Below are 24,744 nucleotides of genomic sequence, written 5' to 3'. Positions count from 1 at the left end.
ACGTGATAGGGGCGCAGTGGCTCAGTGGCTAAGACACTGAGCTTGTGGATCAGAAGGTTGGCAGTTCAGTGGTTCGAATTCCTAGTGCTGCAAATGGGGTGAGCTCCCGCCATTTGTCCCAGCTTCTGCCAACCTAACAGTTTGAAAGCATGTAAAAATGCAAGTAGAAAAATAGGAACCACCTTTGGTGGGAAGTTAACAGCATTCTGTGCTCCTTTGCCATTTAGTGATGCCAGCATACTTGATCACAGAGACGTCTTCAGACAGCGCTGGGTCTTTGGCTTTGAAACGGAGATGAGCATTGCCCCCTGGAGTTGGGAACGACTAGCACATATGTGCGAGGGGAATCTTTACCTTAATCACAATGTGAACATATGACTTTTATCACAAGACTAAAATGATCCTTGGCAGATTTGCATTATTCCAATATTTATTTAATACATAGTGAATCTATCATCTCAAAATAGTGTATACAGTACTGTTTTTTTAATTTTTCTCAGAGTTGCAATCCTATATGGAAAAGCTGAAGTGGAGGCAGTGAGTTAGTCAAATTCACCTGTCAGCTTACATGGTTATACAGGTAATTTTCGATTTATGACCACAATTGAGCCCAACATTTCTCTTGCTAAGCAAGACAGTTCTTAAGTAAATTTTGGCCCATGTTATGATCTTTCTTGCCAATTCACTCTGCAGTGAATCACTGCAGTTGGTAAATTAGAAACATCATTGTTAAGTGAATATGGCTTCCGCATTGATTTTGCTTGTCAGAAGGATGATCACATGACCCCTGGACACTGCAACCATCATAAATAAATGCCAATTGCCAAGTGCCTGAATTCTGATCACATAAGAATGGGGATGCTGCAACAGTCATAAGTGGGACAAATGATCATAAGTTACTTTGTTCAATGCCATTGTAACTTTGAATGGTCTTTAAACAAATGACTATAAGTCAAAAACTACACACAGGTGGATTTGAATATGACTTTCCTTAGTCTTAGTCCAGGGGTTGGCAGCCTTAAACACTCAAAAAGCCACAAAGATCCTAACTGGAATCATTAGCTGTTCAATTCTGGAGCTGACTGGAAGTCCGGTTCCCCAACCATAGAGTCTCCTCCTAGCACGGTGTACTTTTTCCTCTGCCAACTGGAAGTCTGGTTCCCACACCATAGAGTCTCCTCCTAGCATAGTATCCTTTTTCCTCTGCCAACTGGAAGTCTGGATCCCCCACCATAGAGTTTCCTCCCAGTGCGGTGTCCTTTTTCCTCTACCTATCTTAACTGAAAGCCCATCAATTGTGGAGCCGATTGGAAAACCCACTCCTTGTCATAGAGTCTCCTCCTGGCTCGCTATGCTCCCCCCCCCAACAGGAAGCTCCTCTCAAAATTGTGGCACCAACCGACAACAGGGAGCTGCAACGGACGGATGAAAGAGTCATATATGGCTCATGAGGCACGGGTTACTGAACCATTATGCAGCAGAAGATTCTTAAAGTAACTAATGGGAAAGTAAGCTGATGGAAACCAGTAGAGAAACCGCCTGCTGCCAATTACCTCCAATAGACCGATTAGATCCCACAGATTAGGCCTCCTCCGAATTCCATCTACCGGCCAATGCCGACTGGCGACCACCCGGAGGAGAGCCTTCTCTGTGGCTGCTCCGACCCTTTGGAATGAGCTCCCCGTGGAGATTCGAACCCTCACCACCCTCCAGGACTTCCGCAAAGCCCTTAAAACCTGGCTATTCCGACAGGCCTGGGGCTAAAGAGCTTTTGCCCCCCCCCTCGAATGGTATGGTTGTTGTGTGCTTTTAAATTGTGTATTGTTCTGTTCGTCTTTTTTATTCTTTATTTGTACCCCTTCCCTTGACTTGGATTGTGAGCCGCCCTGAGTCCCCTTTGGGGAAAAGGGCGGCATATAAATGAAATAAATTCAATTCAATTCAATTCAATAGTGCCCAAAGGGCAAAAAAGAAATGAGTAAAATGTCTCTGCTTTTGTGTATCACCTTCTGAGGCTCCTAAAATGTTTACCTCGTTTTGAGAACCATCTTTGGGTATATGGACCTGTCAAAGTTGCTAAGATTTAAAACCTAGCAGCTGTTCATTTGCTTCTTTACTCTGTTCCAAGTACATTATCAGAGGGAAAATTCAAAACTCAATGTGTTTTCCCTCAATGCAAAAAGATAGAAATCAGAAAGCTACTAATGTTCTGCTAAACAAGAGCAGCATAGACTCCTCAGCAAATAAAAGTATAGCAGTGTTCCAATATCTCAGGGGTTGCCACAAAGAAGAGGGAGTCAAGTTATTCTCCAAAGCACCCGAAGAAGCAATGGGTGGAAACTGATCAAGGAGAGAAGCAATTTAGAACCGAGGAGAAATTTCCTGACAGAACAATTAATCAGTGCAACAATTTGCCTCCAGAAGTTGTGAATGCTCCAATACTGGGAGTTTTTAAGAAGATGTTGGATAACCATTTGTCTGAAGTGGTGTAGGGTTTCCTGTCTAAGCAGGGATTTGGACTAGAAGACCTCCAAGGTCCCTTCCATCTCTGTTATTCTAAGTACATGAATTAATTAAATAAATATTCCGAATCAGCAGCTAGTTCAGGATTCACTGTCTGACATCTTGACAGACTGAAGCACCTGTAATGGACTTTATCACAATTTCAGTATCTATACTGATCTTGAAATATAGTTTCAACTTCAGCTCAATAGACTTATGAGAATATCTCTCATCTTTGTCACACCTTTTTTTATTCAGCAAGAACATTTATTCCTGCTTTTATGGTATATTTCCTTGAATTATACTTTTTACAGTTACTGTAAACTGCACAGATAGCTTTCACTGTTGGGCAGTTTAAAATCTTTAATAAATAAATAAATCAAGCAAGACTCCACTAGGGCTGATTCTTGATCTTTCTGGGAAGAGCCACAATATTCAAAGTCAAAGAGCTGTCCAATTTCTGAGATCATTAGCTGTCAATCAAAAAGAATGTAACTTGATTGCTTAGGGTTCAGAATGGACTCTCTGGAGACTTACCATTTGGACTGAGGTTTGGGAAAGCATATTTACCAGAAAACAGCATGGTTTCCTTAAAAAGAGCCTGTGCCAGACAAATTTCATTGCTTTTTTTTTTTTTTGGCGGATGGGTGGGGGAATAAGGGAAATGCCAATGAATACACCTGGACTTCAGTAAGGTATTTGATAAAGATGACCATAGCCTCCTTATTAATAAATAGAACCATGTGGTCCAATTATCACATCGGTTTTGCAGTTGGTTGACAAGCTGTATACAACATGTGAGCCTTCATGGATCTATGACTACATGGAGAGAGCTGTGCAGTGAGGAATCTAAGAGTTATGTACCAGGTCTATTGCACATCAACATTTTTATTTAATGGCTTAGATGAAGGGATAAAATGGATCTCATCAAATTTGTAGATGACATAAAGCTGGGGTGAAGGGAATGCTCTCACCTCAGAATCTGGGAACAAGATTTGATAGGATCTTCGAGGAACTCTGTTGGAAAGTTAAATTTTGACAGAGTTTGTTGGAAAAAGCCAATGGCTCTTTCCAACAAAATGCAGTTCAATGGTGATAAATGTAGGGTACTACACTTAGGTAGGAAATGTCTGATGCACTGACAGATCTCCAGTGCAAGTGCAGTAATATTTGCAAAGTTCTGGTAAACCACAGATTAAGAAGGAGCCAGCAATGCTCTTTCTTGGTCTGCTGTATGTACACTAGTCACTCTTCAACTGGAATACAGTTTCTAGTTCTATTTGTCACAATACAAGGATAATACTTGAAATAATGCAGAAATACCTACCTAGGTACTGATAGAAAAAATTTGGAGGCTAAATCATATGAAAATCAGCTAAAGGAATTACGTAGGTATGTTTGGTCAGAAGAAGAGATGGCCAAACAGACACATGACTGCAGTGTTCCAATATGAATGGATGTCACAAGACAAAACAGAGTAGATTTATTATCTATACTGGCTGGGGATAGGACTAGATAGTGGGTGAAATCTTTAGTGAGAATTCAAATTTGAAATAAAACGTAATTTCTGACCAGAAATAGACTGCTTTCTGGGGTTGTTATGGGTTTTCAAAACAAGAATTAGACATTTTTCTATGATGGTTTGAGATTCCTGCCCTGCAGAAGATTGGACTAAATTCCTAAAAACATTTTCAACCTTATGATTCAGTGAAATTTTGATACAATGTTTGGCTTTTATCCCTCAGAAACCTAACACTAAATGATGAGAATTGATAAGATGCTTAAAATATTTTCTACAGAATTGGAATGGGTGGGTGCAGTTAATTACACTTTCTATATCATCCAATGTATTTGAGATGGGAAAAACCAATACATATAAAAGAAACAACAAAGTGCAAACTGAATTTTGTTAAGAAAACAGTCAAAGATTTTTACATGTGAAATTTAATAGCTCTTGTGAACATTAGCCCAGAAAATATGAAGCAATAAACACATGGAAAACGAATGAATAAAGGAATGCCTATTTGGAAACTGGCATAGTGGTGCCTTTAAGGATATGAGATGAAATTCAGTCAGGAAATGGAATTTATGCCGTTAAGGAAGGAGGAGCAACTACAAAAGTTTATTTCATTCAATCTTTTATGTTTGTTTTTTTAAAAATCGAGGAGCAAAACATGTTATTTCACGAGCTGAGGTAGAAATATACTTGGCTGAAATGATTGGAAGCTGAATGAGAAAAACTAATTTAATCATAAAATGGTAAGACAAGTTATTGTTGCTGTTTTTGTTTTCAATATTTTAATATTGTGTTTTTATGATTTATAGTTGCTCATCTACTAAAGGAAAAAGAACTTTGGCACAGACAAGATTGCTTTCAATAAATTTCATTTTTGGAAGAGAACGAGTTGTCTTTGGCATTTTTACAGGTCCTTTAGCCTTGCACTGCAGTTTTACAGTTTTCATTTAGGTACTCTTGAATGGCAAAGTAAAATTAATTAAAAATGCCAGGTGCAATCTTTTTTTTGTAACAGAAGTGGCAAGTGCAAGCTTGATGCCATCTTTTAGAGCTCTATAAAATTCATGGTCCAGATACCCCATAAGCCCTATTTGATGGGTGGGGGCTTATGCAGTCCTGCAGTGAATTTAATCCAAAAAGTATTCCAACCTGATAAAGATTAAAGTTGGGTTATTATTATTTTTCTGCACTTTGTTTCAATTATTTTTAACTAGATGAAGTGGGGAGGGGGGAAATCTTATTTTTTTTAAAGAAGATTTTTGGCAAAATTCTCATCAGAGATATTTATGACGTGTCCAAGTGCTGCCTTAGAATATCCTGCTATTTATTGTACAATCATGTTTCCAACAATCTACTGCATTCATGGCCTGAATCAACTTCCTTCTCTTGATCAGGAAATAGCACTGAAATGAGGGAGGTTACAGAATAATGAAGAGATGTATAACAGAAAGAAAGAAAGAAAGAAAGGAAGGAAGAAAAGGAAGGAAGGAAGGAAACAATAATAGCAGCAAGGCAGCTTGTGACAAAGAATGTTATTAGAAGAATTTAGATAATATTTTGTGAAAGAAACAGAAAACCAGAACCACTTTTTATAAAGAAAAATGGTCTGAAAATTGAAAATGAGTTTTCAGCACACCATTACTCAATTGCTCCTTTGCCTATTTCAAAATTGCTAGTAGTATTTATTTTTAAATCCTACTCCCAATTACCGTATATCTCTTTTTGGAAATACTGTAGGTTAAAATATTTTTTTATTTTCCGTAGAAATTTAAGTTGTAATGGTATCTCTACTTGCTCAATCTTTTTTATAGTTTTATTTTTCTGTTTGATTAGGGATGTTGTTTTACATTATATTTATACTAGCATAAATAATTTTAAACATATTTTATATACAATGTCTTAGTATCAATTCTGGACAAATCCCATTAGGGAAAACTAAACTTTTTTTCAGAATTATGACAAAAGAATTCTAATTTGTATATCATAATAAATTAATTAAAGATTACTTAATATATTATTAACTAATTGACTTTAAAAAGTTATAGCATAACCCAATCCAGTCATAAATAGAAATCAAGCTTTTCAAGATAGACTTGTAAGGCATCAAATCAGAGTTTTGGGTTTGAAAGAAATTGTGAGCTTTTAAACACTCATTTGTCTTTCTAGTGTGGATATTTGAAGCCTTAATAATTTTTCTGTTAATTCGGGGGGTGGGGGGGGGGTGTCATTGTAAAGACATTCTCCCTTTTTGAGCAATTTTATTTTGGCAAATATATTCAGGGTGGAGTAGTAAAGGAAACATAAAATTGCAGGTGTCCAGGCTAACTAGATTTGAATTACAGGAAACAGAAATGCTGTAGGCTATTTCCGCTTTTATTCCTCTGTTCCAAGTTAGTAATTCAGCAAAATGTGTACATTTCTGAGTTCATATTCTGAATTTGAGAATTTCCACGGTAGTTTCTCTTCCATCTGACCTGGAAGAATCAATCTTCCAGATTTTAGTATAAGTTTGTTCCAATTCATCATTATATGGACATCATTAATTTCACCCCTCTAGTCTTTAATTGGGGGCATTGCTTCAGGATAATACAACAGATGCACGTTACAATGTTCGGACTGCATTTATTTTCTTTATTGTACATGCTACCCATCTCACTATCCAAAGTGATTTCCATGCATGTACCGAATATTTTCATTAGAAAAAAAAAGCTTTAACACAAGAGTGTCAAAATCAAGGCTTGGGAGGCGGATCCAGCCCATGGGGTGCTTAGATCTGGTAAATGGGGCCACCCTAGAAACAGTGAAGGACCGGCCCATGGTGCCTCTGTCAGTGGAAACAGAACTTAGGAAAGCCATGGAAAGCCCTCCCGAGCTCCGTTTTCACTGGCAGACGGGCCACCACAGATGCCCCCCAACATGAGTGACCACGCTGGCCACATTCACCCCGGCCATGCCAACCCGCCCACCTAAGGTAACACACAATTCTGGTGAGGCTCTCAGTGAAATTGATTTTGACACCCCTGCTTTAATTTGCAGAAAAACCATAGCCAAAGAATGTCAAATAACAGTAGGGCTACATATGACTTTTAACAGACGCTATATAGACACTCACTCTCAACAAAAGAAACAAGACATTAAGGTAGTTTTAAATGTTCATAATGAAAACAAACAAATTTAGGAAAGGTCCATATTTTTTGAAGCACATTTCAGAGGTATGCTCCAAAATAAAGTTTATACCATTCCTATCAAAATAAAAGTTTTCTAGAATCAGTGTGGCAGACCATCAGTTGATAATGCACTGGAGAGGATGCTTTGTATATATAAACATGCTTACTTTCATATATCCTTACATCTATGCCAATACTTATTTAAGCTAATTCCAATTATACCTGTCCAGGTTCCCTTCTTATTCTCCTATTTCAATCTTACCATTTACACCACTCTAACTCTGTATCTGTGCAGTGATTGATCAGGACAAGTGTTTAAGCTGACACAAACTGTTTAAAGACATAGCAGATTCAGATAAGTGATAGATTTGGGCCATCCCTTCATGAATGAAACATCAGCACAAACACTTTGCAATGATCTTAAGCATTAACTGAACTGTTTCTTAGCATTAGTAAATATCTAAACATAAGAAGCATTGAATATTGAACATCTCTTTGATGCCAGGTTAAATGTATTATAGAAACCAGAGAAGCCAATATTAATGGGGAACAAAATTGTCACTGAGAAGTGTGAGAATATTTGCAAAGTATAAAAGTAATCTCTTCTAGGAAAATGTGTCATGAGGTGTATATAAATAACATTCTTAGAGATTCCTAAGCTTCAGCCTTGGATTTGGGAGTTGAGCCAAATCCTAATACTATTAGCATGAACTCTTACTGAGTTGTAAAAGACTCTGCTGGGACTGCAAAGTCTTCTCTGGGCCAAGTTTTCCATTATCATATTTCCTCCTCTTCGATGGTGTCATTGGTGCTCTCTGAGCTTGGTTGTTTTCTTGCAGGTGTTTCATTACCCAAACTAGGTAACATCCTCAGTGCTACCCTGTTTTCCCGAAAATAAGCGCTTCCCAGATAATAAACCCCAATCGGGCTTTTGAGCGCATACACTAAAATAACCCCTTCCCCAAAATATCACAACACAGCAGTAGCCATGAGGTGACCACGCTCGCCAACTCCTGCATCTCAAAAATAATAAGTCCTCCCCGAAAATAAAGCCAAGCGCTTATTTCGGGGGGGGGGGGGGGTAAAAAGAAAATAAGACCCTGTCTTATTTTCGGGGAAACATGGTACTTTAGTGCTGATATTACCTACTTTGGATAATGAAACATCTCCAAGAAAACAACTAAGCTCAAAAAGCACCAAGGACCCCTCATTTCAACTCTGAGCTACAAATATTGTTCTTTTTGGGCTTCTTTCTTTTGAATTCTGAAAAATGTTGAGTCTTACTCTTGATTTTAACCTGCTCTACATAAATCTGTTAACTGTTCTTTGCTAATCCTGATTACTTGGAAGAGAATAGTCATCTTGGGTGGTATACTCATTTTTTGTTATTGCGAATAACAACCGGGAAAGTTTTAACTTTTTCGCCTTACAATGAAACACCTGCTTTGAGAGATCCATGGGTGGGCATTCAATTCAATCATTCAAATCTCTTCAGTTCTCTATTAGGAAGATCAATTCTATGGAGCAATACCTAACAGCTGAATTCAAGAACATGGAGGCTATCTGCTTAATTTTCTCTTTAGATAAACTGTAAAACGTCTGATGCTTATAGAGATGTGTAAAATAGCAATTTTAAAATTAGTACAAATATGGTTTCTGGTTGCTTTTTTTCAACTCAAGAGAATACTGAAAAGAAAAATGTAATAAGACTTATGTCTTCCATCTGCACATCAGGATGGAAACTCTCTGATAACAGAACAAAACTGAATCAAATTTAGTGAAGAGCAAAAGCTGGTAAAAGAAAAGGGAAGTTCAAAACTGACCCAGATCTGGACAAAGATTACAGAAGGATAGCATTACCGGGGGGGGGGGGATCCCTCAGCGCACCCATATAAAAGAGGATAAAATGCACTGGGGGATTCTTTTCTTGAATGTGTTATCTTCTCTCTCTTCTGTTCTAGTGACAATGTCGCAAAACAAATATTTGTTGTTGTTGTTAGTTGCGAAGTCATTTCTGACCCATCGCAACCCCATGGAGAACGTTCCTCCAGGCCTTCCTGTCTTCTACCATCCTCTGAAGTCCATTTAAGCTCACGTCTACTGCTTCGGTGACTCCATCCAGCCATCTCATTCTCTGTCGTCCCGTTCTTCTTTTGCCCTCAATCTTTCCCAGCATTAGGCACTTCACCAGTGAGTCACTGGAGAAGGAAGCATTAGTAGTAGTTTAATTTATTCTGCACTTACAATAAGAGCAACAAAGATTATTAGGGGGCTGGAGGCTAAAACATACTATATAAAGAACAGTTGCTGAAATTGGGTATGACTAGTTTAATGAAAAGAAGGACTAGGTGTAATATGATAGCAATGTTCCAATATCTTAAGGGTGGGCACAAAGAAAAGGGAATCAAGCTATTCTCCAAAGCGCCTGAGGGCAGGACAAGAAGCAATGGGTGGACACTAATCAAGAAGAGAAGCAACCTAGAACTAAGGAGAAATTCCCTGACAGTTTAAAAAATTAATCAGTGGAACAGCTTGCCTCCAGAAGTTGTGAATGCTCCCAACACTGTAAGTTTTAAAGAAGTGATAGGATAACCTTTTGTCTGAAGTGGTGTAGGTTTCCTGCCTACGCAGGGGTTGGGCTAGAAGACCTCCAAAATCCCTTCCAGCTCTATTATTCTATTCTATTCTATTCTATTCTATTCTATTCTGGCAGTACAGACATATAACAAAATAATAACTGAAACAATAATACATTACAGGCAGTCCTTGACTTACAACCACAATTGAACCAGGAACTTTGATCATTACGTAACGATGACTGATTTTATGACAGCCACTAAGCAGGTTGCTGTGGTCATTAAATGAATCACAAGATTCTGAGTCCGAATCCAGCTTTTCCAATTGACTTTATTTTTTTTTGCTGAACTTATGACCATGAGACTGGTCATAAATACAAGCTAGTTGCCAACCACCCGAGAGGTAAACACACATCCAAAGGGTGGTGCAGCCATCGAATTTTCAAGGATGAGTCATTAATAACTTTTTTTTTAGTCCAATCAAAACCCAGCAACTACCTGTACAAAGAGAGTCACCTCTGAGTAAGCAATTTTAGAATTTTACATTTTTCTCAGGACCTGAATCCATCTATCTCTGCATATCTTATTGGTACACTATCACTTGTATATTCCAGAAATCGTGTCCTATGTGGTTTCTCAACTTTGTTTAAGCCTCTAATTCACTTACTAGTTAGCATGTGTCTGATAATGGGAAGTTAAAGGCAGAAATTTCCTTCAACTGAGCATATGTGTTAGTGACTACATAAAGACATCCATGTCCAGGCAACAATATGATTGACACTTGACTTCACCTAGAGTGTTTACACTATATAGTCTATATACAGTATGTAGGACTGCAAACTTATATTTTGTCACATCCTGAAAAAAATGATTCTGATTTTAAAAAAAATCAAAGACCATTTCCGCATCCTTATCTGATTAGCATTGACTAAATCGTCTATTTCCATAAGGATACAACATACCTGTTTTCACCAAATACTAGAAGTTCTATAATCTCAAAAAGTTCCTTTCTAAACCACCAATTATTCTGTTTTAAAGCCAAAGACACACACACATATGGAAATATACACTGTCACAGAAGTTAATGGAAATTGTATAGAACCTGAACATTTGATAAAGGAGAATATTTATAGTTGAGAGTTAAAATGAGGACTCCCTGATGCTCTCTGAGCTTGGCTGTTTTCTTGCAAACAAACTAGGTAACAGTGCACTTATGATGTTACCTAGTTTGGGTAATGAAACATCTGCAAGAAAGCAGCCAAATTCAGAGAACACCAAGGACTGCTCAAACTGACATCTGATTTATGATCTATTTTAAAAAGAGTTAATTTGAAAGGATCTTATGGACTGATATGACCCAATAATAGGAAACTGTTGCTGAATAAAAATGACAATTCTACTTCTTTCCTTTCCAAGTAATTACCTTTTGATCACCAATCTTCAGACTAGGTAAAATAACCACAAATGGGATAAGAAAAAGAGGAAGAGCATGAGATGTTTTGAAACAATTTATTACTCTGGAAACAAGAATAATTTGTAGGAGGATGGAGAAAAGGATTAGGGAGTATAAAATAAATTTCTCCCGCCACTGCATTTAGCACTCACTGCATGCTTATTTGATGAAAGCTCAACAAGTCCCATTAATTCAGGTTAAACACCTTAAGTAGCAAAAGATGGCAAACTTGATGAATGGCATTGAGACAGAAAGCAGACTCAATCCCAATTAATAATTGTAAATAAATAAGGTAGGGAATGCTCTACCCGACTCCCTTGTTACTTCCTCTAACCCCCATAGCTTGAACCTTAAACTGTCTACCATGGACCTCTAACCTCACACCACTCCTAAGAGGTCTGTAAGGGGGCGTGCATAAGCGCACCACCGTGCCTACTGTTCCCATTTATTGGTATTCATTTCCTTCATTCATGTCCATGTTCATACTTATACCTGTTACCCCGTACATGTTTGACAAACTAACTAACTAAAATACATACCGTATTTTCACGACCATAAGCCGCACCAGATTGTAAGCCGCAGTATCAATTAATGTTAATTTTTAAAACTTTTTTCACATATAAAGCGCACCGGGTTATAAGCCGCGCTCAGAGACCCGGCTCCCCTTGGTTCCTCATCGAATCACGTGCGCAGGTTGCAACTGGAACTCCGTCTGCCCGAGTTGGGGCATTTTCTGGCTTGGGACGCTCCGGCGGCTTCTTCGGGAGGCAGCCCGCCGGCTTCGGCGAAGGCTGGGACGGAGAGCGCGGCGACCGTGGAGCATGTGCAAAGTACTTCCGCCTCCACGCCGGCCCCCCTCACCGCGCGCCGGCCTTCGGGGATGAAGGGGCAGGACTTCCCGGGCGGAAGGCATGCCTGGCTCTGCGGCTCCAGCCCCGGCACCTTTCGGCCGAGCCTCTCCCGCCAGGCGGCCGCCTTCCTCCGCTGAGCGGCCCCGCGCAGCCACGCCACCCCGGGAGATGGGGTGCTCGGCGCCGGCAAATCCTGAAGGGCTGCGCCGGTCTGCCGTCCCTTCTTGCGGCGGCGGGGGTGACGGAACAGCCCAGTCTATAGGGGCTGGGAGCTGGGTGGCTCTCTGCTCCGACTCAGAAAGTAGCGAGGTTGAAGGGAGAGACCCGAGGGACGTGTGCATGCTTGCGAGCTTCAAGTTTGAGCGTCGGGAGGGAGAGATTTTCGATCTTTTTTCACACATAAAGCGCACCGGGTTATAAGCCGCACTGCCGGTTTTTGATAAAATTTTAGGATTTTCAGTGCGGCTTATAGTCGTGAAAATACGGTAAATAAAATGGGGAACCCAATAGCAATAGCAATTAGACTTATATACCGCTTCATAGGGCTTTCAGCCCTCTCTAAGCGGTTTACAGAGTCAGCATATTGCCCCCAACAACAATCCGGATCCTCAAACCTAAGACCTCCTCACAGCTTGTCTTAAGAGAACATGGAAAGTATAAATCCGAAGGCAGATTATGTGTCTTTCAAGCAGAGATCCGAGGCAGGTCTTTCATTCAAGAGGGTCCTACAGGTGAATTGGTCAATCTGTTTCAGTTTCAGGAGCCTCTGCTCTTCCTCTTTCCCTCATTCTAGCTGTGCATCAGAAAACCAACCAACCAACCAACCAACCAGCCAACCAACCAACCTGAATCGCTAAAAATGGGATTACCTGGTAAAGGTCCCTCACCCCACACCACGTGCTCAGGGTTTGGTGGCAGCCCCTCACTCTCTGCGCGTACCATCTCCGGAGCGCCGAGATGGTCAAGTTCCAGACGAAACGGCTGCCGCTAAAAAGGAAATCTTCCACTCCACACATGAAAACTGAAGCCATGGTCTCCGATCGGCTGCTTCGGAGCCTCAGTCCAACGAGCCACGCTGCTCCCTTCCTCGAGTCTCTCAGATATCTGACAAAAAAAAAAAGCTCCAAACTTCTGCGAAGGGCGCCTTTTATACCACGCAGCACGGGAAAAGGGTGGCGATGGGGTGTGTTTGTGTTTGGTGTGTGAGGTCAAGCCATCCAGACACAAACTCGCCTTTCTCCCTGTTTCCTGGGCAGACTGGCGTGGCTTCAAGTCCGGCCAACGGCTGCAGTGGCTCTCCGACCAACGGCTGCGGTGGTTCCAACTGACTTCGGAACGCACAGAGAGCAGCCTTGTGCCCCTTCGGAACAGCTTAGAAAATAAATCTCCCTTAAGCTTCTGGAGCTACCAGCGTGGGGCTCTAATTACACGTTTAACCCATTTCTGGAGTGCACGCCTCTCCCCGGTCCCTCATCTGAACGTTGAACACTCTGGGGCGTGCGGGCGGTTGAGCGCGCGTGCAAGAGAGCCACAAACAAGCCCTTTCAAGCAATTCAATACTCTTCCCTTTGGTGCCCTCCGTGGGGAAAACTCTACCCCGGCAGGATGCGGCGTTTGAGACCCCTCTTAAGCTGCATCTCAGCACCTCTTTCTTTTCTCCGTTCAGCCTTTCCCTTTATCTGTTGCATGCGAACAACTTCAAAACCGTTTGATTTATAAAAAATAAAAAAAACCGGTATCCTTTCCCTCCCCTCCCCCCGTCAACCCATTGAGCCTATCCCAATTGAAAACAAGGTAACAATTTCCGAAGGCCCTCGAGCCTGTATAAAACTCACTCGGAATGTTATATTCCTGACTAAAAGGGAATTAGCTCCGAACCCCCCACCCATCCACCCATTGAAACTAAGGATAATCCTATTAACGCAGCGCATGCAGCACGAGGAAAAACAGAAGCTGAGCCTTCCTCCGTGCAGACTGAGGTAAATAAACACTTTGGGAAATGGCAGCCCCAGGAGAATCGCAGGATTCCCTCTGTAGTTGGTATAAAATTAAGCTGCGCAGCGGAGCCCTTTGGAGAGTTCAACCCTCAGCGCCAGAAAACGTCTTTCATATAGGCGATGCCTTACAAGGATCTGATGGGGAATCGTTCGTTTGATGCTGGCAGAATTGAAGGAAAATGTTTTTTTAAACCAACTTTCACAGACTCTAGATCCCCCCCCCCCAAACTAATTCTTCATTAGGAGTCAGCTAAGGAGAGGAAATATTTTCCTTTTATTATTTATGAAGTTCGGAAACTCTTGTTGCCTTAAGAGGGAGGAGGAATAGGAGTCTTGACAGAGCAAGGCAACTTTTCAGGAGAAATCAAAAATAAAAGAATTGGCTGAAGAATACCAACTGTCATAAAGATGGTTAGCATCACAAACCTAATTAATGGATACTGCAAAGCCCCATGCCGTTTTTTCCTGGCATTCTGTCAAATTCCATGTGAATTCTAACTTTAGATGTTTATTTGCTTGCACAGCAGTGCTGCTTATTTGCTTACAACAACATGCCTCAAAAAAAACCCCAACACATTTTGATTCCAGACCAGAGAACCTTATTTAACGGTTAAAATACATCAATTAAAAAGTTAATCTATGACTCACCCATCAGGGATATTCAACTGGATCCTCACATTTTGTAAAGGAGAAACTTGTAGAATATTGTATAAACACAGTACGGCCACTTGGTTCAAATGTGGTATCTTCAACATATATCAAATTCCCTCTCCCATTGGGATAATGAGTATGGGAGCTGGGTAATTGAGTTTGGAGAACACCACATATGAAAGAATACAATAAGGCAGGATCCATGTCTAAAGAATGAAGATAAAAAATGAATTTTTAAGGGGAACTCTTAATACAAATTTATTTTAAAAAAAATAGTTTGTGAATGTAAGTAGTCCAAGACTTAGTCATGTGACTTGTGCCCAGGGTTATTTTCAACAGTGAGCAGAGAAAGCAAAAGTATATGAGGATAGATCTGAACAGTCAGATTATTAATATTTAATTAAGTAAAATGAATAATGAAAGCAAGCACTAACCAATCATATGCTTTCTTCAAGTTCAGAAGAAAGTTAGCACATTCCCACGCTTGTTTTTGTTTCTCCCCTTCAAAATGAATACATACATAATACATATTGTTGAGTTTTTGTATGTAGCTTTCTCTCTCTTTTTGTAAGTGCTCACAGATATATTCAAGCCACTTTCTCATCAAGTAGGGCAGTTCAAAGAAGAAAAAGGAAGCAACAAAAAGATAATCTTATCAATTCTGAAATTTTTCTGAAGGTTCACTTCATATAGAGTTAATACATTAGTCTTAAATATCAAGAATTCTGGTTTTTTTTAATTTACTTCCTAACCTTAGAATTTTCAAATAATTAGCAACTATTCCATAGTAGTTTATTATATGTGTTGGAAGAAATGTCCTTCTGGGTTCAGTTCCAAGTGTGGAGAAAGACACTGGAAACATTGTGGCTGTTTGGAAAGATGGTTTTAATGGTGGACAGGATCACATGCCTTGAGATGCTGGGGAAAAAGGGAAGAGATGCTGAGAGTGCCCTGGTTTTATGCCCTCTCTGGGCCCCACCTTAGAGCTTCCTGTTCCTGTGTAAGAAATGTATTCTGATTGGGCAGGCTATCTGTCTTCCAGGCTTGGTTGAGCCTTGCTGGCTGATGTAATCTTCGTAGGTGTCATGTGTGGAGATGCGTAGAGGGCTAATCCTATCATGTCCTGAGGGCCATGTCTTAATCCCTTAATCCCAACCCTGGGGCTGAAGGAGGTAGATCTTTGTTATGTAGAATACACTGGCTCAAGCCTTAATGGCCCATTGACAAAGGTGGGGATGAGTTTTTGTCTCCCTTTTATGGGAAATATTCTGCCCTTTTTATATTTCCTAAAATATCTCATTTTTCTAGGAGAGGGGTGGGTGCTAACTTCCTACATAAGCATGGAAATTGTTCTGCTGAATTTTGGCAGCAAGTTAATGGGAGTTGGGGTCTTCTAGGGTCCAAGTAGCTATTGTAATAATCATCTCACAACACTTTAGTCAAAGAATAACTCTATATATCTACTCAGAAAATATTCAGTTCAATAAAGCTTACTCCAAGATAAGTAAACATTTTCATGAACTAAAACCCCTTTTTAATTCATTTTGTCAGCTTTATATAACAGCTGGAAAGTAATGTGTCTCTGCACAAATAGATGCTAGCATGAGAAAGAATAACTTACGATTCCTCACCATCCAAGCTAGCTCACTGCAACCTAGTATGGAAAGCAACTTTATTTTGAATGTACAAATTTCCATCACTGCTATGTAATAGAAATCGATGCAAAGTCCAGAATAATTAAAGTAGAAAGCACTTCAAGATAAGAAAAACAAAACATAAATATGGTCAAGCAATGTATGAGTGTATGTTTGGGTCTACCTTGTGGCATTCACCTCTCACTGTTATTCACCTGCATAAATCTTATCCTTTGCCCTATTGGGGAAAGCAGGCAAAATAGCCATTGATGCATTTTCTAGGTTCCTCAACCCCCACACAAATTTCTCATACTTACAGGTAAATTCACTAATATTGGAAAACCTTGATGGCGAATCTATGGCATGTGTGCCACAGGTGGCAGGTGGAGCTCTCTCTGCGGGCACATGAGCCGTTGCCCAGCTCAGCTCCACTGCACATGCGCCCGTGCTTCCCACTAGTCAGCTGCTGCATATATGGGAGATGCACGCACATGTGTATGTGTGGGGGGACGGGAAGTCATTCACATATGCATGGGGGGGTGGGGAAAGGGGGCCTGCCCCCCTGACCCGTTTTGGTCCCAGGAGGCTGCAGGGAGGCCTGCTAGGCCCAAAATGGGGTGAGAGGGTTCGTGCACATGTGTGTGGGCAGTCAGGTGCATGTCCAGGAGGGTAAGAGGAGCACAGTGTGTGTGTGTGTATGTGTGCACATATGCAGGGCACATTGCATAATGGGTGTGGGCGCAATTTCGGCACACAAGGAGAAAAAGGTTAGCCATCTCTGTCCTAAAAGAAGGCAGAACTAAATCACTTCTGAATGGTCCACATGAGTCATCAAAAATCAATCACAAGTCAAAAATAACTTGACATTCTAGTTAGCAATTACTCCACTTGTAGATATTTTGGGCACACTTTAGAAGAGATTCTTAGCTTTGATGGAGGTCACTGTACTTTTTTTAATAGAAAACTCTTAAAAGGAATACTGACTCATATTATGAGATAGGCATCTTAAATGAAGCAGCAGAGAAAGAACCAGGATGCCGAAAAGATAGAAAAAGGCTTACTATATTTATGTCAGTCTTCTGTGGGGTGGGAGAAGATCAATGGGAGGTATACATCACTTTGAAAAGACCAGAAAAAAAATGGCTGCTTCATATTTTTTGAACTTCAGCCAGAAGATGAGCACTCTGTCTGACACTAATTCAACAGGCTGCATTTAAGAAAATAACTAGCTTTATTTTATTAAATCATAATTATAAACAAAATGATATAGATATAGAAGACAATGTAGGAAAGAAAATTGGAATTGGAGGGGGGAATGAAATATCTTTTTTAACTAGAGTTTGCTAATGACTTTATCCAACTAATCTGAGTGCCTCATTATGTTCTTGAATTCTTCAGCCACTGTCCCAATACAGTAAATACCAGTTGAGATAGGGCTGTTTATATGTTTTTTTAAATCACCATGCAGCATTTGGTTGATTTTCTTGCCATTAGTTTGCTTTATATATTGTACATATTCTGTATTCATTTGAACAATATTGGGAATGATACCCTATACATTTTTTGCCAATTAAATCAGCAGAGATGAAAACATATCTGAAATGTGGAAAGTAAGACTGTGCACATGTATCAAAAAGTGACTTAGAAGATATATTTCAAATCTTCTATGAGTGCAGTTCTCTTTGATGCTAATTAAAGCAGCTATGTCTTTTTTCAGGCTTCCGTCTGTGTATATGAGATCTAAAGGACCTGGTCCAAATCTTCATAAAAGTGTGCATAACTTCAGATTCAGTATGTTCTGATCTTCGTCAACTACCACTCACAACAATACTCCCAGGGTCGCTGGTTAACTCTCGGCATCCTGTAAATTGTCTAATGGGGAAAGCCACCTCGGTTTTTTTTCTTTTTCACCCTTTCCTCATGTCCCACGTTTTGCTGAAAATATTAAAATTGCAATGTTTATAAACAAAGGGACTTTTTTTTGTCAGGATAAGTTTAAGAGAACAGAAAGTTCTATTTAATTGATAAGCTAGTTTTCTATGAGCGGGGGATAAACTAGGAATCCAGTATCCTCAGTGATCCCTTGATTTATTTCCCATGAACTGTGAAGAAAATAGATGTATTTTAGTTATTTCATTTGAGTTGTTCATCCATCTATCTCACATTTGTGACTCAGAATGGCTCGTGCAATTAGACAACCAAGCAGTAAAACCCATAAACAAAATCTCATTGATAAAAATGGTTGTACACATTCTGGAGAGAAAGACGTTCCTTGAGGATGGACTCCAGCACAAACCTGAAACCTGGAACATTATAAGCCTATGGTCCCAGTGACTGACTCAGATTGGATCCTTAAAATTGTAAATTTGATTGCATAATGGCTCAATTTACAACTGCAACAACCTAAAACAAAAATCCTGGGCTCAATTGTAGCTGTGTCAAGGACTACCTGTATACCAAAGTACACACAGTTTCCCTCAAAATTGCTACAAATCAGATCCCTAGGTTTCCCGTCACATAGTCCTCAATTTCCATAAAAACCTTTGCTTTCCCGTTGTTGGTGTGGGTCCTCTTTTTTGTAACAGTCGTTGAATAAATTAGTGGATATTTCTTTTCAGTGTTATGAATTTTCCACGTCAGAACAATTTCACTAGTCTGATTATAAGGGATTAAAATATAAAATGTCACATAGTGAAACTATATAAGACAAACATTTAATGAAACCAATAGTACCAATAACCCACACAAAAATGTAATATGAAGTATTTCTACTTTAACCCTGTACTTTTACTTTCTAGTTCCCCTTAGTTCTTAAATGTAAAATCCCTGAGAAAAGAGGAGGGCCCACAAAAGGCGAAACTTTATTCCCACGTATCATGTGTAAGGTTGCCTTTCTGAGCTGGATCATCTGAAGCAATATGATCCTTTGGTTTCTGTCTTATAACAACTACAGGTAGGTAAGAGCAGTCTGTCAAGAGGATGCTTGGGAACAGTGTTACAAAAATTCAGGTTGCAAATAAAGTTCAGTCCTAATTATCTGAAAGGCCTATTGTATATGCTTGTGTTTGTGAAAACTGCCATTGATTGGTTAATTACCCATGCCTTTAAAATCTGGAACCCTGATGCAGTCTGATGACTTTTTAAGGACCTGAAATTTCAGTGAAATAAACCTTGTTTTCAAAAATTAAGATTTCTGTCTGCAGCTACAACGTGTCAATGTAAATAAAATCACCTCCATGTAGGAAGCTCAAGGGCTTCCTTCAAGGGCAATCAACAATTACTTCTAAACCTGAACAAAATTAAGTACCTCCTTGCAATATTGTGATAGCCAGCCTAGTTCTCTCTAGACTCTGAACATAACTTCCAGAATTCCAAGACAAATTTGGCTCTTCAGTCCAAACATATAGCATGTTTTGTTGACCATAGCACAATGAGTATCCAGGTGCTTAAGTTCCCACTAGGGAAAAGTGAGTGTCATTTGTCTTTCTGCAGTGAGCACAGCAAGCATCCAACAATGTTATTGTTTACTTAAGCAAAACAGAATATAATTGAAGTATCACTGGCAATGAAAGTAAAGCTGAATAATTATTTAAATGAGCTAAAATGAGCAAGATGTACAGTACTATTCTGAAAAAAAAGCTAGCTTTTTAATGAGGAATCTGCTCTGCGGCAAAGGCAGCGAGGCCAGCCGCCTCCCCTGCTGCACTCAGCTGCCCGGCTCGGCCCCCTGCCTGGCCGCTGGTGGGCTCCGCGTCAACGGGGTGGCTACTGGGAGCAGCCGCGCCTCTCGCCCGACCGCCGGTGCCGGGAATGTGGGCAGGCTCCCCAACTGCCGCGGCACTGGAACGATCTTAACCAATACATTTTTATGTTTGTTTATTAGTCATATGCGTAGAATTTCTCCTTATTTTCAGTTCAGTGTTTTAGTGTTCACTGTTTTTAGAATAGTGTAATTTTAATTTTGCTAACAATTTGAATGTAGGCCCCTCTTGATCTTGAGGTCCTAGACTGAAGCCTAGTTAGCCTATAGGAAAATCCGACACTGATTCTGAGCAGGAATAGAAGTGATCTTTAAAGTAGTAATACTGCTTCTTCCTTTAATATATTAGAAGGATTTTGAATCTGGCCAAAGATAAATCTGTTATCCTAGACTTAGAATATTTGTGTGATAATCAGTAAGAATGAAGTGTGTTCTAAGCAAACTACCTTTACATAAGCAAAGAGAAATACACACATGTTTCTGAAGGTCACTATCAAGAAGCAGTTTAGTTTCTAAACTGGTTCTTTCAAAGCTGAATGAAATTAAATTATGGACAAAAGGCCACAACATTTAAGGTCAGTAAAACCTAACTTCTAAAAAGATGTGCAATTGTCTTTTTGGAGTTGACCCAAAAGCCTATCTCAATGAAAACTTTAGTTAATGAAAACTCAAGCTTAGACAAAATTGAGTCCAGGTAACACGTGCAACAGAACATTAGTGACACACTAAAGAGCATGAAGAATAGCTTGAATTGACTTTTTCCTTCTGTCCTGGCCACTTTTTACAGAGGCACAATTGAGAGTGTTCTAACAAACTGCATTACTGTTTGATTTGGTGGCAGCAGTGCCTCAAATAGAAAGTCCCTACAGAGAATGGTAAGGACAACGAAGAAGATTATAGGAAGCTCGCTTCCTGTTATTCAGGATATTGCTTATAAGCGCTATGTGCTTAGAGCTCAAAGCATTGTTAGGGACCCCACACACTTGCTTTATGGTCTGTTTCTGTTTCTCCCCTCTGGGAAGAGGTTTCAAAGTATTTCTAGCAGGACTACCAGATACTGTAACAGCTTTGTTCCATTGGCCATCCGTCTGGTAAACTCGCAAGATTCGTTTTTCTTAGCACGTACATGTATACATCCAGACTAGACTGTGTTGTTACTCTGTGGCATATAATATATGTGGGTATATGCATAATTTTGTTTGTATTTATTTATTTATTTATTTATTTATTTATTTATTTATTTATTTTTCATTCAATCATGTATACATTCATTCATTCTGTCATGGTTATGTATTGTATATTGGAGGTGGTGACCCTTTGAGAGCTGTATGCAATGAAATTTCATTTTAATGTATGCCGATTAGTGTACATTCAAAGTGACAATAAAGTTATTCTAAGTTCTAAATTCTAGGTCTAACTTAGATTTGATTATCGCTAGAAAATTTACACAATGTGGAAGAAAATCTGGGAATCATAACTCAACATTTTCACTTTAAATACATTTAGGGCCACAAGGTTACAGTGCTGCTGAATTGAAAAATTAGATTACCAGATTTTTAAGTCCAGACAGCAAACAGCTTTTATTTCTTTCATTTATTTGATGGAGAAGATTGGACAATAACTCCCAAATACCGTCTTTGAAATCTTGAGTTTGGTCCTTATAGATGCTGTTTCTCATCCAAATGTGGCTGCAATCAGAGCCTTGCTGTGAACAATGGTACTTTTGTTTTTAGAATAGTTGATGACAAGCTCCTCTTTATCATAATAAATAGCAAAGGCTCGCAGGCATCACCCTAATTGTACTGGCAGAGCAGAAAGGATAACCGCCTTATCAGCACAAAGCAGTAAGGAGACCCATTTATTCCCTTTACTGATGGTGAAACTCATTTCTAGATAAAGCCTGAGTTATAGAGTTCATCTAGAAGGTGAAAAGAAGTGTTAAATACACAAATTTTTGTTGTATTTTTGAATGGCAATTGGGGCTCATAAAACTTCTGGCTTTGCTACTTTTTCTTTTTAGCCTGTTTTGCCCACAAAAAAATAAATCCATGAGTTGAATTGGGTTGAGAGATGCCCAAAGTCACCCAGCTGGCTTTTATGTTTTTTTTTTATATATATATTTTTAAAATTGCTTTTAATGTAAAAACAGAAAAAGAAAACAAAGGCAAAAGGAATATATGTATTATATTTAAAAAATCCACCACATAATAAGTATTTAAAAGTAAATAGATGAAAACGTAAATGAAAAAAATATAATAGAAAAAATAGATATAAAGTATAAGTTGTTAGAACAACAGTTATATTTATTTATATGTAATTATCTAATACAACATTTTATGTCTGTGTGTACTCTGTGTATCATTTATGGGCTTCAACTCCGACGGACCTTGAATGAAATGGATTATCTAGACTCCTTTCAGTCTGGTTTCAGGCCTGGGTACAGCACGGAAACCGCTTTGGTCACCCTGACCGATGATCTCTGGTGGGCCAGGGATAGAGGATATTCCTCTATCCTGGTGCTTCTTGACCTCTCAGCGGCCTTTGATACCATCAACCATGGTATCCTTCTGTGGCGCCTAGGGGAGGTGGGAGTGAGAGGCACCGTTTTACGGTGGTTCTCCTCTTACCTCTCTGACAGGTCGCAGTTGATGTTGGTCGGGGGGGCAAAGGTCGACCCTTAGGCCCCTCAAATGTGGTGTGCCACAGGGTTCGGTCTTGTCCCCCCTCCTATTTAACATCTACATGAAGCCGCTGGGTGAGATCATGCGACAGCATGGGGTAAAGTACCACCAATATGAGGATGATACTCAATTGTATCTTTCTGCCCCATGCCAGCTCAGTGTAGCGGTGACATGATGTGCCGATGCCTGGAGGATGTTAGGATTTGGATGGGGGTGAACAAACTTGTGCTCAATCCCAATAAGACTGAGTGACTTTGGATGTTGCCCCTGAAGGACTTCGCTTGGACAGTCCATCCTTAACCCTGGGGGTGTGTGTGTGAAAATTTATGCCCCTCAGAGAGGGCTCGCAATTTGGGAGTCCTCCTGGATTCGCAGCTGAAACTGGAACATCATCTGTCAGCTGTGACCAGGGGGGGCTTTGCCCAAGTTCATCTGGTGCACCAATTGTGGTCCTATTTGGATCGGGAGGCACTTCAAATGGTCACTCACGCCCTTGTTACCTCGAGGCTGGATTATTGCAATGCGCTCTACATGGGGCTACCCTTGAAAAGCGTTCGGAGACTGCAGTTAGTTCAGAATGCGGCCGCGTGAGTGATATTGGGTGTGCCGAGGTACACCCACGTTACACCTGTCCTCCGTGAGCTGCACCGGCTACCAGTTGGTCTCTGGACTCAATTTAAGGTGTTGGTTATCACCTTTAAAGCCCTACATGGCTTAGGGCCAGAGTACCTTCGAGACCGCCTGCTGCCACATACCTCCCAGCAGCCAGTAAGATCCCATAGATAGGGCTTCCTTCAGATGCCGTCAGCCAGACAGTGTCAGCTGGTGGGCCCTCGGAGGAGAGCCTTCTCTATGGCTGCTCCGACTCTCTGGAACCATCTACTCCCGGAGATCCGGACCATACCCACTCTCATGGCCTTCAGGAAAGCTGTAAAAACTTGGCTGTTCCGGCAGGCCTGGGGCTGTTGACCTCACTGTTGAGATCCAGTCCCGATTAGAATGAATGTATGTGGGTGTTGTTGTTTTTAAACTGTTTCTTTTCTCGTTATGTGTTTTTTTTTTCTTATTTTTTGTAAGCCGCCCGGAGTCCTTCGGGATTGGGCCGCATTTAAATATATTTAATAAAATAAAATAAATTTAATAAATAAATACAATGTACAGTGCGTTAAAAAAGTACAATAGTCATAAAGGGATATACATACATACATACATACATACATACATACACACACACACATACATACAAACATACATACATAATGACTATCATACTTTAACCTACTGTTCTTTATATAAATGAGACCCATATTTCCTTATATTTAACCATAGGAAGTCTAAGTCTATAGGCAATCTGCACATAAATAGCGATTATAAACAGTTGCGTAGTCCATTGAATAAATGGGGCCATATCAGGGGTGGGTTCGCTCGTGGGCATTGCTGGTTCCAGTGACCCAGGCCACCAAACAACTACTGGTTCAGCCGAACCAGTTCTAACCAGTAGGAACCCACCACTGGGCCATATATTTATCTTTAAATACTGTAATATCATTCTTTTAGCTGATTTTGATGATAAGGGCAGAGAGAATCCATTCACATTGTCCAGTTGTCAAATTCCATGTACTAGGGATGCCATTCAAGAGAATATTTTCTCTGAAAATTTTAGTTTTAGCCACACTGTCAAGTTTATACATTCCATTAATTTTTCCCAAAACTCCCAAAGTATAGAACATTGTACACATGTGTTTTAAAGAACCATTGTCCTTATTACATCTTCAACAAAATGCTGTCCTACACAGTGCTTTTCTGTACAAGTGCATTGTAATCCAATAAATTATAAATATTAGTTTTTGTTGCATAAGGAATAGCTTAAGAGCCACTGACAATCTTGCATTAGAACTTAAGACACTCTCCCATTGTCTAGACCACAGGTATCAAACTAGATCACATCATGTGATG

The 24,744-nt window shown here is 39.9% G+C and overlaps 1 protein-coding gene across 1 annotated transcript in view; it reads right to left on the bottom strand.

Moving 5' to 3' along the window:
- The window catches only part of FRMD4B (FERM domain containing 4B), a 161,047-nt gene extending 147,951 nt beyond the window's left edge, over positions 1–13,096 (bottom strand). The window contains exon 1 of the mRNA XM_032212079.1: positions 12,935–13,096. Within this exon, the coding sequence (XP_032067970.1) occupies positions 12,935–13,096 (162 nt within the window). The remainder of the gene's footprint in view (positions 1–12,934) is intronic.
- Between the last annotated feature and the right edge of the window lie 11,648 nt (positions 13,097–24,744).

Source organism: Thamnophis elegans, chromosome 2 (genome assembly GCF_009769535.1).
Source record: "Thamnophis elegans isolate rThaEle1 chromosome 2, rThaEle1.pri, whole genome shotgun sequence".
NCBI lineage: Eukaryota > Metazoa > Chordata > Lepidosauria > Squamata > Colubridae > Thamnophis > Thamnophis elegans.
Note: the sequence above shows the minus strand (reverse complement) of the source record. Positions and strands in the feature narration are given on the sequence as shown.